The sequence below is a fragment of the Glandiceps talaboti genome, chromosome 12 (assembly GCF_964340395.1).
Source record: "Glandiceps talaboti chromosome 12, keGlaTala1.1, whole genome shotgun sequence".
NCBI classification, from domain to species: Eukaryota; Metazoa; Hemichordata; class Enteropneusta; family Spengelidae; genus Glandiceps; species Glandiceps talaboti.
Window position 1 is genome coordinate 3,470,498 of NC_135560.1, and position 24,338 is coordinate 3,494,835.

General features: G+C 35.6%; 3 protein-coding genes across 3 annotated transcripts in view; 2 read left to right on the forward strand and 1 right to left on the reverse strand.

Annotated features, from left to right (window-relative positions):
- LOC144443594 (galactosylceramide sulfotransferase-like) overlaps positions 1-1,315 on the forward strand; it is a 1,889-nt gene extending 574 nt beyond the window's left edge. Inside the window, exon 2 of the mRNA XM_078133134.1 lies at positions 217-1,315. Coding sequence (XP_077989260.1) covers positions 217-1,315 — 1,099 coding nt within the window. The remainder of the gene's footprint in view (positions 1-216) is intronic.
- Positions 1,316-5,952: 4,637 nt separating this feature from the next.
- Positions 5,953-12,837, reverse strand: LOC144443361 (cilia- and flagella-associated protein 53-like). The gene is made up of 7 exons (XM_078132826.1): positions 12,425-12,837; positions 11,104-11,333; positions 10,014-10,187; positions 9,321-9,624; positions 8,660-8,878; positions 7,923-8,139; positions 5,953-6,875 (listed from the first exon to the last, which is right to left on the reverse strand). The coding sequence occupies exons 1-7, from the start codon at positions 12,491-12,493 to the stop codon at positions 6,538-6,540; spliced, it is 1,551 nt and encodes a 516-aa protein (XP_077988952.1). The 5' UTR covers positions 12,494-12,837; the 3' UTR covers positions 5,953-6,537.
- A 293-nt stretch (positions 12,838-13,130) lies between these two features.
- Positions 13,131-22,764, forward strand: LOC144443429 (SKA complex subunit 1-like). Its single transcript, XM_078132901.1, has 6 exons — positions 13,131-13,258; positions 18,904-19,028; positions 19,681-19,781; positions 20,334-20,492; positions 21,480-21,649; positions 22,518-22,764. Exons 1-6 carry the CDS (start codon positions 13,171-13,173, stop codon positions 22,670-22,672), a joined length of 798 nt encoding a protein of 265 aa, XP_077989027.1. The 5' UTR covers positions 13,131-13,170; the 3' UTR covers positions 22,673-22,764.
- Positions 22,765-24,338: the final 1,574 nt, after the last annotated feature.

Below are 24,338 nucleotides of genomic sequence, written 5' to 3' on the forward strand. Positions count from 1 at the left end.
ATCAAATAGCTACCTTTCAGTTCAAATTACAAAAAGTTAATTACACACGATGTCGATAATTTCGATTAATTGTAATGGTCATGTGACATTTTATTTATTACACAATTCATTTGATAAATGCAATATTTTATCTGATACTTAGATTTGAGTATGATAATTAATAATTATTCAAATATATTGATAGTGAATTCTATATTGTGTGTTTTTCTACCATAGCCTTATGCAGATCAGAGGCATTATATCTGGAGATCAAACAGCAGCATCAACGGTTTACGACAAAGTTATGTTTACAAATCGCTCTACATGTCCAAAGTCGAAAAATGTTGTTTTCTTGAAGACACATAAAACTGGCAGTGAAACCATGGCACAGATCTTTCTACGATATGGAGATATTAATAACTTGTCAATCGTTTTACCGAGTGGCAATTGGAGTTTAGGATGGCCCTGGCAGCTACAACAAAAGGACTATCTCCCTCCGAGCAAAACAACTTTTAATCTACTCTGTCTTCATACCGTCTACAACAAAACTAAGATGTCCAAATTGATGCCCGTCGATACCAAATTTGTGACAATTTTACGAGATCCTTGGCAACAATTTAAATCTTCGTTTAACTATTTTCATTGGATCAGACTTATCGACAATTCAAGAAGCTATACTATAGATCCTCTGAAAATGTTCCTAAAAAGTCCAGACAACTTCTATAAGTGGGAAAAAGAGAAACGCGTGCCTTATATACGAAACTTCATGGCCTTTGACTTAGGATTTCCTCCTTCTCAGTATGACAACGTGTCCGCGATTATCGAGTTCATTAATGGCATCCAGCAAGATTTTGAACTCGTTATGATCATGGAGTACTTCGATGAATCATTACTATTATTGAAACGAATACTTTGTTGGGATTTAATTGATATTTTATTCATCCCGTTGAACGTGAGAAAACAATTAGTTTCTACGAACGATAACACGAAGGACCTTTACACACACTTCGGCCAAGCTGACATCGCCCTCTACGACCATTTCAAAAAGCAACTGTTGATAAGAATAACACAAGAGCCAGATTTTAATGAGGAACTGAAATATTTTAGACACATAAATTCACAATTTAAATATTTTTGCGGAAAAGTGGCTAGGAAGAAAAAACCGACATTGACAATTGCTGAATCTAAATGGAATAATAAGCATATCATAGATGAAGCATTTTGTATGTCATCCCGTCTCTACATCCCTGATTACATCAACGTCTTAAAACAAAAGTTACACGGAATAACTTTACACTCTAAAAACAAACCATACTTGTGGCCGATAAAGAGATGACGTATTAGAATACAGTATTTGTTTCTAATAGAATCTTTACATATATCTAGGATATCTATTTACTTATTATTATTACAGTAGTAAACTCTCCTACAGTTCTCACTCCTACAGTTCTAACTCCTACAGTCCTCACTTCTCACTCCTTCACATATTTGTACGGGTGTTAAAAGGATGCAGTGTTACGTAAATTTATTAGCAGTTTATTCACCTGTGGTAAAGAATATCTTTTAAGGTTGTTTAGAAGATTGTGCATGGGTATGTCTTATTGTTATGTGAAAATTACATTAGTATCGAATCCAATCTGCAAAAAGACAATCTTCTTAATTAACGGCATTTAAGTAGGTTGGAATCATATGTACTCTTTCGAAGTGTGAAGTGGGAAGTATGAACTGTGAAGTCCCAAAGAGGCTAGCGCTTTCGTTCATTTCTATAGTTGTGTAAATTACTTTTGTGTCGAAATATAACATTCTTGGGTTTCAGTCCGTAGAGGTGACAAATATTAAACTTGAAAACATTAGACGATCACAAGATGCACTGTCTCAATAAACTACAGCCGTAATTCATCCTAGATACGTTTTGCCATTTTTTGTATTTGTAATTAACTAAGATTATAAAAATAGCTGAGTTGTATTATAAGGCTCCGTATTACGGACTTCGTTCGAACTCATTCAGCCATTGTGACAGCAAAGTTTTGGAACACTATAACTCGCTAGCGACACATGACAAGCATGCGCGCGCAACTGTTGTAGCAACGCACACAGGAAACATTCGATACCAAACTTCGTTTGACGAAACTTTGAGTACTCATTCTACATCACTAAATACGTTTATTTTCACCTGAATTCTTAATCACTATGCAAACAATGGCTTTTACTTGTTATGGCAATTTCTTGGGTAAGTTACTGTCATACATCTACTTAGGTGTAAGTTTCAATTTTAAATGAAATATTATGTCCCAGTAAAGAATATACATTGTATTCTACCAATGAAAGTTTGCTATCGAGCAATATTTCTGGTCAACGTTGGTTACAAAAAAGACATTTCTGCTGATATTTTGTGCTGAGCAACATGCCCCAAACAAATAAATGCATCTGCATAAATACATTTTCACACAGAATTGGATCGTTCTTGGTTTAGAAACGACGACTTGTTTCTAAAAGACTCACAAGATATACGTAATACATCAGAAATACAAGTATGCAAACAAGACATAAGGTATGTAGTATTATCAAACTTGAAACTAATTTATTAACTACTAACATGTACACAACTATGAAAATATACGGACATAAATGTTCCCATTACACATGCATGCATGCATGTCTGTCTGTCTTTCTTTCAGTCAGTCAGTCAGTCAGTCAGTCAGTCAGTCAGTCAGTCAGTCAGTCAGTCAGTCAGTCTGTCTGTCTGTCTGTCTGTCTGTCTGTCTGTCTGTCTGTCTGTCTGTCTGTCTGTCTGTCTGTCTGTGAATTATGAAATAAAATCTTGTCATATTTGTTGTTGAACGCTTTTCCCTCCTCTCTTTCTTTTAACAATAATGTTTTCTCTTTACCTTCAAATTCCCCCAGTATGACAAGCCAACTGAATAACTATACGTATTGGTAACGAGGTAACATACACCGAACCCATGATCATAGGATGAATGGGCCAATATGATTGAAATTGAAGATCAGGGTGATAAATATACGGCTGTCAAATAAATGTTTAATTTAGTACCAAACACAACAGATACAATTCCACAAGGTTCTATTATGCCATCGGAGTTCAAGGAAAAGGAAAGTAAAAACAGGTAAAATGAATACTAATATATTTTTTAGCAGAAGGGAAACAGTTTACTTTTTAGATGCAGAATGTTAGGTGTTTGAAAACCACGTGATGTTTGATACTAACCAAATCTATCATTTTCGCCGAATGCACGTTTCAAAAAGAGTGTATTCCACTGACAAATGTTGTGGAAGACGAGTTGATGACGTGGGATCAGTGAGAAGATTTGGTTGAGAGTGACAAAGTATTAGCCGATGAATATCTAATGAAAGAAATTCCAAACCAACCAGTGTACGTCCCACAAAATGATTTAAAATGTTATGAGAAGAAATATATCCAGAGAAATAGAAATCAAGACAGGTAACCTTATCCTACACCAAATGTGTAACTTAAGGTGGAATTTTGCCAATGTTAGTTTACTCTCAATATCCATGAGCAATAACGTCTTCATACCGATTACTGTATTCAATCGCCTACCAGAGAAAGCTTTACCAACAATTAGTTTTTTGTGCTAGCTGTCAGAGGGAACTTCAAAATTACTGTGTTAACGTTCTCTGGTTTCTCTGAAATTTCATTTTTGGAAAATTGATGAACATCCCTAATCAATGTAATATTTTCCTTACAGCTCCATATCAAGAAGATCCAAACGAGCACGTACCAATAGAGACATAACTATAAATACAACTCTATCAAGTCAGCCTATACTAGGACCATTCACATTGACAGACAACAGATCAGTCATTCAAGAAATAAATAATGAACAAAATATAGAATTGAAGTCAAGGAAATATAAAGGAAACTTGATAATGGGTAACTTATTGATTGCGACCGTAACATTTATCGACTGTCTATTCGTCATTTAGTTACAATCTTCTTTGTATTCTCTCTCTCTCTCTCTCTCTCTCTCTCTCTCTCTCTCTCTCTCTCTCTCTCTCTCTCTCTCTCTCTCTCTCTCTCTCTCTCTCTCTCTCTCTCTCTCTCTCTCTCTCTCTCTCTCTCTCTCTCTCTCTCTCTCTCTCAGTTTTCTTCCTCCTTCTAAGAAAGTCCTATATGTGGCATTGAAAACCAAGAAAACCAGAGTGACTTCACCTCTTGTTTGGATGAATACGGACATTTGTAACATTTCTGTAAGGGAGGCAATGAAACTACTGAACATGGTCGAACGAAGCTCAGACATATGAAATAACGTTGACATCACAAGACATTGGCAATTTTAAATAAAAATCTCTACAAGTATAAATGAATGACAAATTAACCATCTTATAATTGTTCACACACACACACACACACACACACACACACACACACACACACACACACACACACACACACACACACACACACACACATATAACCTTACACATCTTAAATTTAATTAATTTGTAGTTCAATTTGTATAATTCATTATATGCCCATCTCATACATTTCTGTTCCATCTTATGTAGGTCCTTGTTACAAACGCCGTCCTTTCTAAGACATTTTTTTTCGTTGAAACAACAAATGATTAAAACAATCATTATAAAAATATACATGATATTTTACTAATTGAATTTATCGAAAAAATAAACGAGAATGAGTTCATCATCATCATCATCATCATCATCATCATCATCATCATCATCAACAACAACAACAATGTATTAGTGTTTAAGATTGCTCTCTGTCTGTCTGTCTGCCTGTCTCTCTCTCTCTATCTATCTATCTATCTATCTATCTATCTATCTATCTATCTATCTATCTATCTATCTATCTATCTATCTATCTATCTATCTATCTATCTATCTATCTATCTATCTATCTCTCACCCTTGCATACAATGTGTGTTATCGGTATTTTAGCATTTAAAGATACTTTTTGGTCACAATATTTCGATAACAGTTGATGAGGTGTAAAAGAAGTAAATGAAGACAATTATGTGATTAAGAGGTAGACAAAGACAATATGGAGATTGCTGTTTTAGACTCAAAAGACATCGTTTCTCTCTGGAATGGGATTTTAAAATGCGCATGAAAATAGAAGTAAAGTGTCATTATTTTAGCCTTTTTGCAGTAGAAAATGTTTAGGGTCGGCGGCTTACACTAGGCCTTGGGTCGGGTATCGGAAACGCACTATTTTTTTTTGTGCCTAAAAGCACGCTTGAAATAAAAGTACCATCAAATTACTGTAGGTATGGGGCGCAATACTCTATCCCACCCTGTACCCAACCGCCCAAAGATACCATATGGGATGTTCTCTAGCTTGTCTTGAGCACTTAAAAAAATGACAAATATTGCTGTTATTTCTAATTAAGGTTGCGTAAATAACTGTCTATCGAAATATAAAATGAACTGTAATCGCAATTCATCCACGATCAGTTTGAAATTCTTTGTATTAGTAAGATTATTATAAGTTGTATTATTAATCTCTTCCGTATATTACGACCTTCGTTCGAACATGGGCATGAGGCAACACTTCTGGTGAAATACGAAAATGATGTAAAGGCCCAAGAAAGATGAATATGTATGAGTCACATTTACATACTTGTTTCTTTATTTTTTTATAATATATTTTCTAAGCTTTTAACATGCTTGGGATTACGGGTATAAAGCCAGAAATTCCATGTGAAAAAAAATAAACGGCGTCACAATATACATCTACACGTTCTGGTGTTTTTTAAGCATGTATAAGCTTAACATGGCAATTCAATTTTCTAGACAAAATAATCAGACATTGCGAAGGCAAGAGTTTTTAAATCCAAACTTACTTTCTTAGCTTATAAGGACAAAGTTTATTAGAGACAACTATTTCGCTAGTTCACTGGACAAATGACTTGTTTTGAGGAATGCCACAACACATATATCCATGAGTGTATAAAACAAATTTTTATTCATACAATCATCATAATTATTAATATATACAAGACAATATTGTCATTTATGGAAGTGTATAATATCACCAGTAAGAGGCTGAGAGCTGATAAAGTTTAAGTCACAATGTATTAACATAGCACTGTCTTGGCATTACAAACAGTTGTTAAATTATTTTTTTTTTCATTTCAAAAAAGCTTTATATACATTATTACATTTTATTACAAGTGATATGGGACTATAGCTGAAAACGTCGTCCTGCAAAGGATGGAAAATTTATTCCTGGAATTCTGTAAACAGAAAATGTACACAAACAAATAGTTTTGAGAAACAGGGGAGCTGATATCTCTATTTTATTTCAAACTTATACCGTTCTGAATTCTGTATCTTGTAGTATGAATAATAATAAAATGGTCTAAAAATGACAAAAAAATGCCAAAGTGCAGGACGGATTGGATGTGATTGAAGACACAAAGAAATTAAATGATACAGTTTCAATACATCAATAAAGTAAATTCTACTCAGTGTTGTTACGACAACTGATCCATGTTTTAGAGGAATGTTTTTACCAAAAAAAAACCATGTTTCAGATTGTCAGTTTGTCCTTCCTTTTTAAGAGTATCCTGCACTACCTTTCCTTGACATGTAAGCACTTCTCATTGGATGTGCTTTATCAATAACAGGTCTTTCTAGTGCTTCCTTTAACTTTGCTTGGTACTGGGCCTCAGCCTCAAGTCCTTTCAGGTATTCCCTATATTCCTCATCTTTCTCAATTTCTTTCAACTTGATGCGATGATTTTGTTGGCCTATCAAGTCACTCTGATACTCTAAGTTCTGTGCCTTAGTTTTAGCTTCTCTCTCTGCTTCAAGACGTTTGTGTTCTTCAATGGAAGCCAACATTGCTTCTTGCTCTTTCTGTGCTTCTGCTTGTCTCAACTTGTTCATTTCCACTGTTAACAAACAAACAAACAAACAATCAAATTATATATCTATGAATTAGTACGCAGTTGATGTTCTGTCACCTGGTTATGTACAATATTCAAATTATGTCACCACACACACTGCCTACACTGTGTGTACCACATGTGATACTACAAAATGGATATATGTAGACATGGACAACACTTCAGACATGATGTTGACTCATTACAAATGAAAATAAACAAACTAGTCATTTTTAATACATTTTAGTACTGATGTCATTGAAGTCAGCACTTCATACAGACAAAAACTTCAAATTCATACCAGAATATGATGACCTTGGTGGTAATGATGTATAATGATTACTCATATGCTGTTATTATCTACAAAGAGTTGTCATTTTCTACCCATATTGTACAATCAATGATCATTTCAATACAAGTGTGTGAGATGCATAGTTTCAGAGATCATCATATGTCTTATGAAATTGACCTTCTTTGTTCTTTTCTTCTTCTTCTACATTACATTCACAGGTTTGATTCTAAACTTCACATGTTGTTTCCTTGCCCTGAATTTGACAAGTGATTTCCACACTCACAGAGCAGCACACTTTACTTAGTCCAAAAATTTGGACAAAATCTCTGCTTTCAGCTCTTGATTTTGTGATGTTTAGAGTTCAAGCATATTATTAACTTGTAGTAGGTTCTAGTCCCAAAAACACTACTTTTGCCTACAACTCTTTGATTTGGATCTTGACCATTATAATTGAATGTGCCTTTCAATCAAATACTCGTGATGAACTAGCCTATGATTGCCAAAATGCTAAAATTCATAGTAGCGAAAAAAATACGGTTTACAGTACATACATGTAAGTATCTGATAATACTTGAAATGTAATACTGTACTTTTATTTGGCAAAACTTTAAAATTTTATTGGTGTATGACAAGCTAATCTGTAAGGTACACCATGACGAGGCGCCCTCACACATCAGTCAAACTGCAAGCATGAATGAGCAAACAGGAGACACCACACTGATTGTGATGAACAGAATTTGTACAGATAGAGTGACACTTACATTTTGCCTCGACCTGTTTTTGTCTTTCAGCCAACACTTCTTGCATTAATCTCTTCCTAGCTTCACGTTCCCTATCCCATTGTTCTAATCTCTTTCTCCATTGTTTCTCAACCTCTTCATTAACAACCTGTTCCAACTCCTTCTCACGTTGCTTCTCTTCTTCCAACTGTTGACGCAGATAATCACGGTAGCGGAGTTGCTCTTCACGTAATTCACGCTGAAAAATGTCAGAGATAAAATAAGTTATTGTCTCAAACAGCCTTACACTTCTACTTACAGTATTTTTGGAAAAATAAGATTACACTTTCAGACTATTTAATTGACAATGTACTTTATTTCAAATTAAACCACTGGATATGTGATTTACACAAACTTGTATTTGGGTAGACTCTACTTTTGTTAAATGATCTGAAAATGTTATGGGAAATGCTGATGATATTCTGTGAAGATATTCTGTGAATAGCGACCTCAGGGCGAAATTTTAGTCTACGTGTTGGGATCAAAAATATAGAATTGAGTGTTATTTTTGTTATATGTGGAATGACAAAAATTTCACAAAACAGCCAAATACTGCCAATCGTCATGTATAGATAAGGTCTATAGTATAGTGATCCATATTTACTATATCTGGCTACAGAGATATGGTTTGTTGGTAATTGATTAATTCAGAAAATATATATGTACATGATGTACATCTTACAATGGAAATTTTGTCCAAAATAGAATTTTCTAAATACCTTTCTTTGTTCTTGTTCCATTGCTTCATTACGAGATTCTTCAAGAAGATTTTCCAATATTTTCATGTCCAAAGCTAATTCTTCTTGGACTTCCTTAGCTCTCTTCTTCATCTTCAGTTTGAGTGATCTGTCTAGTTCATCTCTCATTGCAGCTTGTCTTGCTCGTTTCTCTTCCAAGGCACGTTGTTCTTCCAATTTACGCAACTTATGTTGCTCTCGCTGTAATAATTTATGACAGAATGTAAATACAATGATATCACTCAATGGTTTATTTAGCAGGGAATATCAAGCAATAAGGATATAACTATCACTGTATCAGGTAGTATTACTCTGATAATATTTGGATAGTCTTCAATTATATGTAGTACATTTGACACTATCTCTCCACATTCTTCATTCCTTTGGATCAATGTAGATATGATTTCAATACTGATATACATGTATATGTATTTACTGAATTCCAGCACACCTACTTCATGATAACTTTTTGCTGGCAAGAAGAATACCAATCAGTAAGTTGGTGAAATTGTCTCAAATGAACCCTGTAAGTGATTTTTAAGACAACCATTATTCTATACTTGACAGTGACCACCAGATGCACTTCTGATTATTGTCTTCATAAAAACTTGTAAATCTATCATTACAATGGTTAAATACTCACCAAGAGATGTGCTTCTTCTTCCTTCAGTCTTCTTGCTTCATCCTTCTGTTGCTGTAATGCTGCTTTCTGCATTTGTAAAGTTTGCAGTACATCCTGGTTCCTTGCCATCATCTCTCTAGCTTCCCTCTCTTCCCTGGCTGCCTTGGCCATTCTGTCCTGTTCCCATAGATCAGCATACATCTGTTCTTCTCGCTGTCTCTGTCTTGCCATATCATCCTTGATTTCAAGTTGTTTCATTCGCTCAGTGCAGACTTCATCTTGGTGGCGACGTGAAAGTGTGGCCCGCAATTCTTCACACTCATTCCTGTCAAATAAGGTGACATTTTATTGTAAGTTTTTCTAGTTCAAAGTCAAAGTTCTAACTGCCACTAAGCTTCAATTGATTGTTACATGCAACTTGCATCAAACTTTATCATGTATTTCCAAAACACTATTTTGCCTCAAAAGACAGTGTTGCATACAGTGTATGCAAAATATAACAACCTGTATGAATGTCTTTTCCTATGTCATCTTTTTCAACTACATGATAAAAAAACACACAAAAGTTGTCTATGAAGACATAAATTACTAAAACTGTTATCATTGCATTGTCAAGCCTCAAGGTGAAGATATCCCTGCTAACAGAGTATATGGTTAGTATTTGTTAATTTGGTGTTATATGCATCTATAATGTAAAAGTTAGTTGTATCTTACCTCCACCTTTGGTCCAATTTTTCTGCAACAATCTGTAATCTCTCAGCTTCTCTCTTTTCCTTCAAAAATTTTGCTCTTTCTCTCATTTTGGCTTGTCTTTCAATAACTGTTTCTTGCCTGTCTTCCATTTCTAGTACATATTGTTGTTCCTCTGCTGCTAGTAGATCACGTAATCTGTAATTCAAACGTACACATTTACAATCAAAATTTAGATATAAACATACATGTATTGGTTATTTACATGTTCATTATGTGAAAAATGTTGTTGTTGGTTGTGGGTCACATTTACATACCCTCATAATTATTTTAGTGTAAGCTGATATGAATCAGAAAGACCATTTGTCCACTCAATTCACTGTCAGCTAGAGTCATTGTTCTGTCAATTACAATGTCATATTATATGATACATATACATGTACATCTTTGACATCAGAATATTCACCATCTTATTATTACATGATAGATCTACAAGTCAGATTATTTATATTTTTTTTCAAATCAATTTAAGGTAATGTATTTTATTTTATATACATTATTTGCTATTTAGAATTTTTCTTGAATCGAACTTATTCAAGAAAAGCCAACCGAGGGGAACATAGATTTGTACTCAGTTTACTGTGCATACAATGTACATGTACTTGTAGTCTGTGTTTTACAAATTCTACTGGAAGTTACTTTACATGTACATATTGGATTTGAAACCTGGCTATTCATATCTGAAAATGAATTCCCCCACAGTAAATGACACACTTCTTTTAGCGTGAAAAGCTACATGTATGTACAATATTATTAAAATAATCTTTATTTATACTAGATAGTTCTTAAGTATATAAACACTTGTATCCCAAGAAGTCAAGTGAGGGCCATCCCTCATTGGTTTGGTGTTAACATTTGTTATCATACAGTGGTGTACATTAAGTAGATGATTATGTACATGTACTAGTAGTAGTATGTACCAAACTTATTTCACACATCTTGTAAAAAAATGTAAACCAATAGTGTTACAATCTTCTCAAAATTATTCTGACTTTGTTTAATCCTTTAATGTTGTGGAATTCACCATTTGATATAAATATGAATGTGAACATACCTTTGTCGTCTATCTTCCAGACTAAACTCTTCTTGTTGTAACATATTTTTGACACGTCTTTTCACTGTATTCTGTTGGATTCTTTTGTCTGTGATGGATTCCCAATCATTTTTCAAGTCGTACATTTTATTATACCTAACCAAAGCCTCAGCTTCTTCTCTCATGTCATCTTGTTTTCGACGTTCCAGAATAAGGTGATCTGGAGGTAATTTGCTTGGCATCTTGGCTCTCTGTGATTAAGTAGGATAAAAAACATAAGAACTTGCAAGAACACTAGATACAGTGGTTTTCCCCAACTGAGTCAAAGCAATTCAATGAACTATTAAGATCGGTGAGCCTGGTCACTAGGTTTCATGTTGCGATGGACACCATAATTTAAGTTGGTAGATACAGGATAACTGTTTCATATTGAATGCATTGTTAGGTACACATGTAATATGGGAAAAGAGTACATGTATGTGTTACACTTTTATGATTCAACCAACTTTCACTGGCTGCTGACCATGGATTTTGTTTGAACTTTAACAGATTATACGTTGTGTACAATCTGATTAAAATCTGATGTAGATGTCGGCTAATCGTTCACTGCTATTTTACCTTCGTTATTTTGCCTGAATTGACCTTCTTGGTACATGTTTACACTTTTTAGCCTGATAGTAGAGGAGGCGATCGGGCTAAAAAATGTAAACATGTACCAAGGTCAATTCACGTAAAATAACCAGGTAAAATAGCAATGAATGATTAGCCGACATCTACATCGGATTTTAATCAGATTGACCTTGTGTAGTAGTATGTATGCTGTTACTGTTTATGTCATTACACTAAATACAGAGCCCAGTGACGCCTGTGTGTTATGCTTATGGTGTCTATCTCAACATGAAACCTTGTGATCTTCATCCATCATGCCTACAGACTTGTAATAAAAAAAATATAACGTTTCAAGCTATATACGTAAGGGTACATTTTGAGAGCGTTGCAAATATACAGTATTCAACATATACATTGTAATTTGTAGTCACTGACAGTGTTTGAGTCTGACACATGAAAGGTGAAAATACAAATGTACAGTCTCAACTCGAGGTAAACAAAAAAACAGTGAGGGGTATTGGATGTCATTTGCGTCAAAATAAACATCAAATGTTTAAAATTGATCAAAAGTTTAACATGGTGGTGTAGGTAGAATGTATCTTAATAACTGTGAATCGTCGCCCTTGCGATCAAAACATTTGTCATTTCCAACAAGTAATACATAGACGACCCTCGTCTTGCTTGTCAAACACACAACGATAGTCGATAGCCCACAACGAGTGAATAAACTTACGATAGCAACCGAATGAGGAGTCGGACCCGTGTACTCACGGGTCCTTCGCTTGGTTTGGTAAGCTAGCATGATGCTGTCTGTCTATATGATTTGGTAGGGCAGGACAGCTGACAAACTCGTTGCAGTGAATTGTGTACAAGGTAGGCTTGGTGACCGAAAACTCGCGGCGACGAACAGACACACTTCTTCTAAATCCAAAGTGATCAAAATATATCCAAAATATGCGACCTAGCACTTCTTGGTGCAAGTCTCCTGTTGTGCACCTAGGGTTTTAGATCCGATGAGGTGGTATGGAAATACTGTTGACGTCTTTAAAGGACATACGTTCAAAGTAAAGTGTCTGTCCAGGAGTTTTCCTGCGAAAATACAGCAGCAACAGGGATTGTGTCTGCTTACTACTACGTCACATCACCATAGAGACAGAGTTTCAATAGAGAGCGCCCTCAACAATTTTAGCCTCAGACAAAGACAATATTATAGAAGATTTATGTATAGATCAACATATACCTTTTTCAAAACTGATTTGATGTTCAATTAGTCTAAATATTTAGTACTTTCTAATCACATTAAAAATACAAAATGTTTTAATTTTGAGTATTTGTTTACAAATTATATATAAACATTTTATATATTTGTATACGAGCCTGTTTCACCGCGCCCTCTGTAGGCGCTGTTATCTTGCTAATGGCGGTCGTTTTTGAAAACATAACATCGTATCGCAAACAGTCTCAATATATTGGTGAGCAATGGAGTCAACAACATTGATGGAACTTGGCGAACATTTCAATGCTAAGGTTGAGGGCATCAGAAAATGCATACAACTGCGTGGTTGTGGTGAGTAATTAATTCACATTAACTCTTTATGTGTGATATTCTAGATGTTACATGTATATATATATTTTATCTAAATAGATCATGGATGTGGTATCATCAGTAGTCTATCAGCTAGCCCTCGGACGTTCTTCCGATAAAATACGACACACAGCCGAACAACGCTATCGAGGATGGAACAAGCCCTCACATGCGAACTTCGTTCGCTTATAGTTATAGCATCGAAAGAAAGCCTGAACGTCTAGCAGCAAGACTATATCATCAGGAGCTAGGAGGGTATCCAGTCAAAACGTCCCCGGGTCAAAACGTCCCCGGTTTCCATAAGTCAAAACGTCCCCGGGTCAAAACGTCCCCAGGTCAAAACGTCCCCGTCTTTCCATTTTCCTCGACCCAAACTATTTGTGTGTGAGTGTGTGTGTGTGTGTGTGTTACATTATATCCTTATTTCTTACATCACAATACAGTAATGTGACTGCGTACCCACCTCAGGTGCCCAAAATACGTTTATGCGGCTCCCATGGATCGGCTAACACAAGTGCTAATACGGCGTATTCCGGTTATCGAACTTCCGGTTGTTTCGCAGGAAAGTATCGCGAGAGGGCGCACCATATCTGACAAAGTGAGGGCCAGAATTTTCGTCATGGCATCTAATAGTATGGCGATGTATGAAGCTGTCAACAAAATGGGCGTAAAAGAACTCCGTGCATTCATAAAAGAGTGGAAAATTACTACTTCTAAATCTACTAGATATCGCCAGAAATGCTGTCAACCTTGGTCTTGAAACACTAGAAAATGATAATTTTCTGAGAGAACGGAAGAGGAGACGAATAGTGGATGTCAAGCATCAAAAGATAGAACTAATCGACAGCGGAAACATTGAAAGTTGGACGGAGGACCTTCGAAATATACCCGATGTAGACATGATAAACATATTTCTTTACCTTACTGGTGTCTGTTGCTTGACAAAAGAACGATTAGAAAATTACAAATCTGACAACAGCTTCCAATCTGATTAAAATCCGATGTAGATGTTGGCTGATCGTTCATTGCTATTTTACCTTCGTTATTTTGCCTGAATTGACCTTCTTGGTACATGTTTACATTTTTTAGCTTGCCTGATCGCCTCCTCTACGATCAGGCTAAAAAATGTAAACATGTACCAAGAAAAATAATATCAGGCAAAATAACGAAGGTAAAATTGCAATGAACGATTAGCCGACATCTACATCGGGTTTTAATCAGATTGAACAGCTTCCAGCTACAGTCATTGCAATATTGAGAGTTCGGTCGACAATTACCAAGCCACATGTTTATATTGTAACTGATGTCGACGCATACTTAGGCCTTTCTTGTTTATTAGAACAGTGGTGTAGCACCACGGGTGAAATCATAAAACTTTGTCCGGAAAAAAAACATTTCATGTACTGGTTATAAGTTGGCATAAACATATTTGTATTGATATACTCATCTTTACTATCACACTTTGGTTAGCTTGCTATTCTTCATTCAGGACCATCAGTGTATAAAAAAAACCATTGAAGTCGGCAACGAATCATAAATATTGTTATTGTGATTGATGTACCACACCGCCCACCCCTTCAATGAATTGGCCTTCCATGTAACGTTTACGTGGTTCACTCATCATACCATGTCTTATACCGATCTGATTAAAATCCGATGTAGATGTCGGCTGATCGTTCATTGCTATTTTACCTTCGTTATTTTGCCTGAATTGACCTTCGTGGTACATGTTTACGTTTTTGTCCTGATCGGTAGAGGAGGCGATCAAACATGTACCACGGAGGTCAATTCAGGCACAATAACGAAAGTAAAATAGCAATGAACGATTAGCCGACATCTACATCGGATTTTAATCAGATTGGTTTTATACAAGCTGCGATAACTGTAGCGTATATTGTGATTTTGAGGGTTCTTTCCTCTGTTTTTGTACCTTTTTCCGTTCCGATGTTTGACTGGAAGCAATCGCTACAATTTCTCCAACGGTAACGCAAATGGACGAGGTCACACTGAAAACGTGAGTGAGATGTCAGTGTACTACCCGTTTCAAAATGTTGCTACTTTTGGGTTTTCCTCACCGTCGAATTTGCAGAGCCAAACTTACGCGAAATATTAGGAGAACAAGAGGTTAATTTGCTATTTCGTTATTTGATGGGCGATAATGCAATATTATAGCGTAAAGTTACGGGGAATGACAGAAAATCTTTAGTCAGTGGTTACGATGCCTATAGACTCTATGCTTTGCAACAATGCGCTACAATTCTGGCCCTCACTTCCGGTTCTAAAACAGCGCCCCTAGTGGCCAAACAATCATATCTTTTATCTTTTCGGGGCTTCTTCGATAACCGGAATACGGCGTATTAGCAACACAAATGAAGAGGGCGGTAAGGTTTGAAGTCACGCGTGGCGACGCTTCAAATACTTGAATGCTGCGATTGATCAATGTATTTAGCACATCATGCAAATATAGTTAATCGTGATGAACGAAAGTAGTATACACTGGCATGTCGGTGAAAACTAAATTGTATCTTTCACGGTAATTATTGACACTTACACTGGTTCGGAATATGGGCATCGATACTTGACCGTGTTTTAGGGAAGGAACGGAAACTGTTACACAGTCAAGTCTCTTGGTTAAATTTTGGTCATACCCGAGGACGTTTTGACCCGGGGACGTTTTGGTCATACCCGGGGACGTTTTGACCCGGGGACGTTATGACTGGTAAGCGCTAGGAGAACGGTAAAGCGGCGCCGCAAAACAAAGGAGAAACCGGCCCCACAGAAAGGAAGGGTGTTTCACACGTCCAATCACAGGGGGCAGCGAGCATGTAATTGATCGATCGGTTGATTTATTATTTGGTTGAATGATTGATCGATTGAATGATCAATTTTTGTGGTGCAATATAACTTATTTTGGGTGTGATATTGACCAATCTGCTGGGAGATTATCACACTGGACAAACATTCGATCATGCTTATACTATTTCTTACTAGTTTATGCATGATCGAATGTTTGTCCAATGTGATAATCTCTCAGCAGATGAGAGATAAAGCAAACTGTTAATGTAAGTGATCTTGTGCCAATTATAAGATTAGGAATGTTTTAATTTAGATAAGAAGAGAAGAATGGACAAGGCGTCTTTATTTAGTCAATAAAGAAAAGAGAGAATTACATACACTCATACAGCCTCAGACTGCTAGTGGTCTGAGATATAGCTGAGAGTAAAGTAACCAGGGAAAGAAAAAGAAATAGTTTTAAAACTCAATGAGTGAATTGATCAATATCACACACAAAATAAGTTATATTGCACCACAAAAATTGATCATTCAATCGATCAATCATTCAATCAAATAATAAATCAATCAATAAATCAATCGATCGATAGATCGATCAATCAGTCAATCAATTACATGCTCGCTGCCCCCTGTGGTCCAATGTGACACTTGGCATTCTCAATGCCGATGGTTTAACCCGTGACCATATCTTGCTAATCAGTTTTCACTCAGTGACTCACCCACTGCCAGTGAGTTTCACCGCTGAAACAAATTCCTATAACTTGCTAATTGTTTACACATTCGTTCTCTTCTAAACTGTCTCATTGTACAATGGAGAAAGTGGCCCCACGGAAATTAGGGGAGGTTTTAACACTTCCTTTCAGAGAAGAGTGCGGTAATTCGTTCTTCAAGTTCTGCTTGTCAATCCCATAACCATACTCACTGCATTATTGTTCTATTTAACTTAGAAATCCCCATACATCAACTTGTGATCTTTGAATAAATGGATAGTGAATAAAATGATGTACATACAGTGAGAATAGGGTATAGAGTAAGAACATGCAGAACATGAGTGTAAAAACCAAATAAAACTCAATACATTACACTTAGTAATGCTTATAATATACATAAATGTGATTGATAATGTACATGTGACATTTTCATTTGTTACTGCGTATTTGTATCCGAGCGACGTAGTTTACAGCATATCGATATACTGTGTACATTCCAAAGTGCCAAGTAGCATCGAACACATACTAGTATTAAACATTCTTACGACGCACAACATGGCATGCATACACATGAAATATTCTAGGCATTTAGTTTAAATTAAATTTAGTATCATTTTATTCAATATCCATTCATTCATTCATTCATTCATTCATTCATTCATTCATTCATTCATTCATTCATTCATTCAAAGATCATGTAAGGCCACTGTCACTCAGCAAGGAGAAGGAGAAGTATTCATCCAGGGTCATTCAGTCATAGCCATCCATCAAATCTAGGTATTGAAACCAAAGTTGCCATCACTAAGAAAGTACACAAAAAACTAGCCAAGGAAAACATTTTCAAATCAGCAGCAACAATCAATGAAGAAGTCATGTTATCAGAAATCAACCCTCAGGCTCCAGCTCCGACTCGACCAAACTTACCCAATCTAATTAGAAGTAGTAATTACCAACGCCAGCAGCAACGACCAGAAGAGCCAAAAGATTTAGTATTTGACATAGATTCAAACTGGATACCACAGAATTTCCAGCAGGAGGACATTACCATAGATGATACAAGACATTTGATGTTTGCCACACCAACACAACTTGACATTCTTAGTAGAGCCAGCACCATATATCTGGACAGTACATTTAAAGTAGTGAATCACCCCTTCTGTCAACTTTTTAGTTTGCACACCTTCCTTACTGAAATGAAGTCAAACAAGTGCCCATATCATTCTTTTTAATGTCTAGAAGAAGAAAGAGAGACTACAGAGCTGTATTTAGTGAAGTGAAAAAATTCATCCCTGATACCAGCAAACTTGTAATTCTAGTAGATTTTGAAACTGCAGTATGGTCAGCAGCAAGGAAGATATTTCCAGGTGTTACAATTCGTGGTTGTAACTTCCATTGGGCACAGGCAGTTTGGCGGAAAGTACAAGAGCTTGGCCTAGCAGTAGCTTATAGACAGTCCGATCCAATTTACCGCTTTATCAAACTTATATTTGCATTACTGTATATTCCAACTGAACATATTCTACCAACATTCCAGCAACTAAAGTCACATGTAAACAATCAAGTACAACCCCTAGTACTAGTAGAATATGTAGAGAAGATGTGGATAACAAGCACAGTATGGCCCCCTGCTTCCTGGTGTGTCTACAACCAGGTAACACGAACAAACAACAACGTCGAAGGCTGGCATAACAGATTCAATTTAAAGGCACAACGAGGGAATTTACAATTTTATCTACTCGTCAAACTTATGGACATGTATAGTGAGGCCAGCATGATCCCCCCTACAGACCCAACTCATCAGTGAAAGAAAGATAAGAAAATATCAGCGCAAACAGACAAAACTAATCCTTGGGAAGCTAGCAACATGATCAAGAATACATGTACATGTAGTCTGTGGATATCATTATGGAACTACCATTAATTTTGAGCCCTGCCATATGTGTAGATACATGTATGTTTTGAAAACACAACTATGACAATGATATCTTACATTGTAATTTGTATATAGCAAAGTTTGATTTAGAGAAAAATCAGTATGAAGATGATTTAGATAGTTTAGATTTGACAAATGTGTGATGTCTGAATTATTATAATATGCTTTCATCACTTGTTTTATTTTTTCAGTGAATGAAGTGAACTGTCAACATCTACTACAGTCAGTTGATTTAGAATTAATTGCTGCTGAAGACTTAGTTTCACAAATGAAATTAGTCATAGGGAACGAAAAACAGAAATTACAGGAAGCCCAGGTAAGACATTTCTACTTCCAATAACGTTTGGTAGTATTGAATTTAACTTTTGTTCCAAACACATCTTTGAAAATTGTACCTGAAATTTTCGACTACACACTTCAGTCTTTGTCAACAGATTGACTTACTATTCAATACAGGGCCATTGAGACATTGTCCAACTCCCTAAGTTTTGTCTGTTATTTAGACATTTTACATGCAAGTACCCACAGGAAAAACCCAACAATTAGTTTACAGTTACATTTGTGAATTTTATTAGTTTAACATAAAAAATCAGGTTTTCAATACAAGAAAAATGACAAAAGCTAAACTCATATTCACAGTTACATGTAGATGTTGACCTCCCTTTTGACATAGCAATGTCTGATACTGAATGCATGGACGGCTTTGAATCATGTAACTATGACGCTACACGTATAGAACACACATAAAATATATGCATCTAAACCTCTCTAACAACATTACTAAGTGAACTTGTAGATTTTGTTTATACTGTAATTGCCAGATATTACAGTATAAGTAACGTACATGTGTGTTCCTGTTAATTTTAAGTAAGTTTAAGTTACCAGAAATAGTCTCATTAGAAACCCTTCTGTATCAAATAAATTGTTATTATTTGTTTAATTGAATGTTTTGTCTCCATATGTTGTAGGAATTAATGCAGCAATACAAAGACCTATCTACCAATATTGAGTACATGAGTACCCATCTACCAAGTCGGTTGCCAGGGAAACAAACTGCAAGCCATACTGGGTATTGTATACATTATTCCTCCTACAAGTACATTTATAGTCTTATACTGTATACAAATGTATTTCATTTCATGCAAATCTGACAACAGCTGTCATAGTACAGCTGTCATTGCATACTAAGATTCTCCCATGCTAGTCTCTAATTGACAATTATTACATATACACAGTGTTTTTGCTAAGGTTTGGGAACCCCGGTAACAGAAAGGGGGAAAGAGGTTAAACTGGTAGTGCTTCCCATGCAATGTATCATAGTTTAGGTGGGGAACCCCGGTAAAATGATGTGGGAACCCCGGTAGATTTTACCTACTTACCGCCCTTAAATAAAACACTGTATACACATATTTTTTAAAATGTACCTGACTCAGCCCTCTTGTGATAAAACTTAATTTAGTAACAACACTGAAGATTTTAGACATGGCTTTTTCCTGTTTTGAGGTAGCTTGATTGATTGGTTGATTGATTGATTGATTGATTGATTGGTTGATTATATTTGTTAAAATGAAAACAATTGATGTACATACATGTATGTACTGTTATCTACCTTTCATTACAGACATCAAAAGGCTATTCTACAAAGCAGTCAAACACTGAGTAGATTGGAAAACAGACCTGTAGAGGAAGGTGTTATTACTGCCAAACAAAACAAAAGAAAACCTATTTATATTGCCAAGATGGATTACCTTACAATGGATGAATTTGAATTGGTACCCAAGTATGTATTTACCAACTGTATATTGACGTTAAGTACACCACTAGTAGTACAGTGCCTTTGTTTTAGTTTACAAAGGGAGAGAGAGAGAGAGAGAGAGAGAGAGAGAGAGAGAGAGAGAGAGAGAGAGAGAGAGAGAGAGAGAGAGAGAGAGAGAGAGAGAGAGAGAGAGAGAGAGAGAGAGAGAGAGAGAGAGAGAGAGAGAGAGAGAGAGAGAGAGAGAGAGAGAGAGAGAGGAGAGAGAGAGAGGGGGGGAGGGGGGGTAGGGGGAGAGAGACAGATAGATAAATATCCAACTCAGTTTCACAATTAATCCTTGGGTGTTCTGTAGCATACACTGCATATAATTACCTGTAAAATATATCAGACTGTATAAGGGACTTCACAGGCTAATGTTTATCCTTCACTCTATGCCCTTGGGTTCTTTAAAGTTTATGTAATGATATGAAGAAGGATGCTTCTGTCACAATTGTTTTGAATTCATTCATCCAAAGTGACTATGTTTCACTGTCACATTGGATTGTTGCAACCATGGACAATGTTTTCAATTACAAACGTGTAAATGGTTGTTATTTGGTTACTGTTTACACTTGTACTGTAATATTGAAGAGTTACAGTATTCAGTGAAACTTGACATTTGACTTCTAGGTGTTTGGGTTTTAATAAAGGTACACGTAGACTGTCGACAGTCGTTTGTGTCTTTTTTGCTACGTTTCATCTAAAACAAAGTCGTTCCCCTCGCTCCGTAGCACTGAATACTAACGTGTACTGATAGGAAACTGTGAGTGCTGTAGGCCTCCCGCACTTGCTGTTGCTAATCAGTACATGGTTTATAGTATTGCTCCGGATCGGAGCGAGGCGACGACTTTAGTTTTATATAAAACATAGCACAAAAAGGCATGAGCGACTGTCGACAGTCTAAGGTACATGGAAAGGCCATATGAAACTTGACCTTTGACTTCTAGGTGTGTGTGGGTTTTGTCTTTAAAGGTACATGAAAGGCCGTATGAGTTATGATTTAGTGAATAATGTTGTCGATGGAATTAACAAAGTTGTGGAATATAAATATAAAATAGTGGCACAACCAAGAAGTACTGTTGGTGAGAATAACATGAAGAAACGTAAAGAATGGAAAAAACAACAAACCAAGGATTCTCAAGGTAATAACATTTATTACATGTCTCAATATACACATGAAATCATCAGTGTTTCAAATAGAAACATTCAGGGTAGTTGTCGGGCAAATGAGGTTTATAACAATGCTCATAGCAGAAACAGGAGTATATATGTACAGTTTGTCAAAATTGTGATTTCTGCAACATACTGTTATGTTTTATGGATTGAAAATCATGATGAAAAATCAATAATCTACATATCCCATCATCTAACACTGTCACCGAGGTCCACTCACACTCAAAATAAAAATACCACTCTAAAGATTGAAGTCTTGGTTTTACTCGGTTTAGGAACAATTTGGACTTTGGTTTAATTGTACTCACAGCAGGGTGGCATTTTTTCACACAGCGGAGCCACTGCTATTACCCATTTGTGCAATCTACCATATTGAACAATTGTTTTAGTTTATGCCCACCTTAGTAAACCAAGACTTGGATTACCACAATTGTATTATTGCCATAATTTGGATCAGGCAGTAATCTGTCCTCCACACATTGGCAACATTACAGCAACATCTGATACTTAGATGCAAATGCCAGACTGAGTATTATGGCAGTAATATCAGATAGTTACTGACATGTATATACATGTATTACTGTGATCAAATTATGGCATGTATTGCATTACTCAATTGATTGAGTACATAATTAATGCAAGGCTCAGTACTGTTTAGCATACAACATACATTGAATGCAATATACATGTATGATGTAGCAATAGTATGAATGAAGAAACCCAATGTCACTTCTTCATTTTTAATTTGACAAAAAAATGAAGGAAAGAAAAGCAACAATGTGTTTTGAATGTTGAGGTGCTGTTGTAATTTTTAATGTTCCTCATTTGTTGTTGCAGGTTTACAGTTTTTCATTGACGATGACTACAGGAAGTATAGTGGATTAAAACTAGACAAGGCAACCAATCAAATCTTGACTATACTCAGACATTGTGGACGACATAAAGAGATACGTGGTGGTGGTGTCACCAGATATTGTCTTCCTTCTTATTAATCTAAATACTATTGATAATTGCCTGAAGGAAAGTGTTGTTAGTAGTAAGTGTTGAAGACATCGTGGACCATACTACTACATGGAAGATAAAAAATTGCAGCTAGAATCAATATTCAGAATGAGCACCTTTGTCAAAGCTAGCCCCCCTCATATGATACTTAAACTTCATTACTTTGCTGTGAGTTGGATTCTTAATTATTTATCACTGCCATTATCAATTATCTTATAGGTGCTGTTATCACTGCCATTATCAATTATCTTATAGGTGCTGTTATCACTGCCATTATCAATTATCTTATTGGTGCTGTTACATTAGGTTAGGATGACAAAAATATATTCAAAAAAGAAAAGCTTCAAAAGTTGATCAGAACATTTCTATCCCAATCAATAACTTTTGAATGCATGTATGTATACATGTATAAGATAAGTGACTTACCTTTTTATTCTACAAAGGCTTGTTTTTTCAATAACCATACAATCTGGCTGTTTCAATAAGCATACAAGCATACAATCTGACTGTTTCAATAAGCATACAATCTGACTGTTTCAATAAGCATACAATCTGACTGTTTCAATAAGCATACAATCTGACTGTTTCAATAACCATTACAATCTGACTGTGTTGACTTATAGAAACTACCTTTGTCATTATTCTATAGTGGAAATTAGCTTCTGATAAAGGCACTAATTTCCTAGTTTTGTAGTCATACAGTATATAAATAATATATTTTGTCTTGTAATGTAATTTAGGACTTGTTTATTTTTCAATAGAGTAGAAATAATATGCAATTTAAAACTATCAAAAGGATATGGTCAAGGAATATAAAGTTTCTTGATTACTTTTTGTATTACATTATAAAATATTATTATAAATAGTAATTTCTGGTTCTAGATTGAAAGACAGTGTCAGAATTGTGTAGCCTTAACCTGGACCCCTTAGCTTGATTGATATTGGCTATGTCCTCTCAACTCTCACTTAGACAGTAGCTGCCCATTCACATTGTTGTCAATATTATCTGTATGCAGTGTAGTGACAAGTTTAAATCTTGAGTGAAAACTAGGTTGTGAATCTGTCACCATGTTAAAACTGCACTGGATGTACCTGGTATTATAATTTGATTGGACAACCACAATATATTCAATTAAAGGCCAATGCAGACATCATCTCATTTATCATTTGACTGAAGCTTACTAAAGAATGAGAAATCTGTAATAAATTTATTGATGACAAATATTGTATACACATCATGCATACATGAATACATGTATATGTTCTATACTAAACATGCAAGCATTAACACTGATGAAAATCACTTTGTGTGTGTGTGTCTCACTTATTTATAGCATTCACATCAAGTGTAAAAGTATACTCTTTCAATTGTTTTAATTATAAGCCTAGCATGTGGCCTTCTTACTGTAGTCAATTTGTAAAGTGTTTTCTGCTAATTAGAACAGACTGACTACATTGAGTGATAGCTGTCACAACTATGATTATACTACCTCTCAGTGAGATCTAGACAGTATTTTATGACATCTATGTTTACAAATTACACTCTAGTCATAGACTATTTACTTGCTTTGCATTGCCAATATTGTGTACACATTGATTACATTGAGATACACCACATAATAATAATAATGTTGGTTTCTTATATAGCGCTTTCCC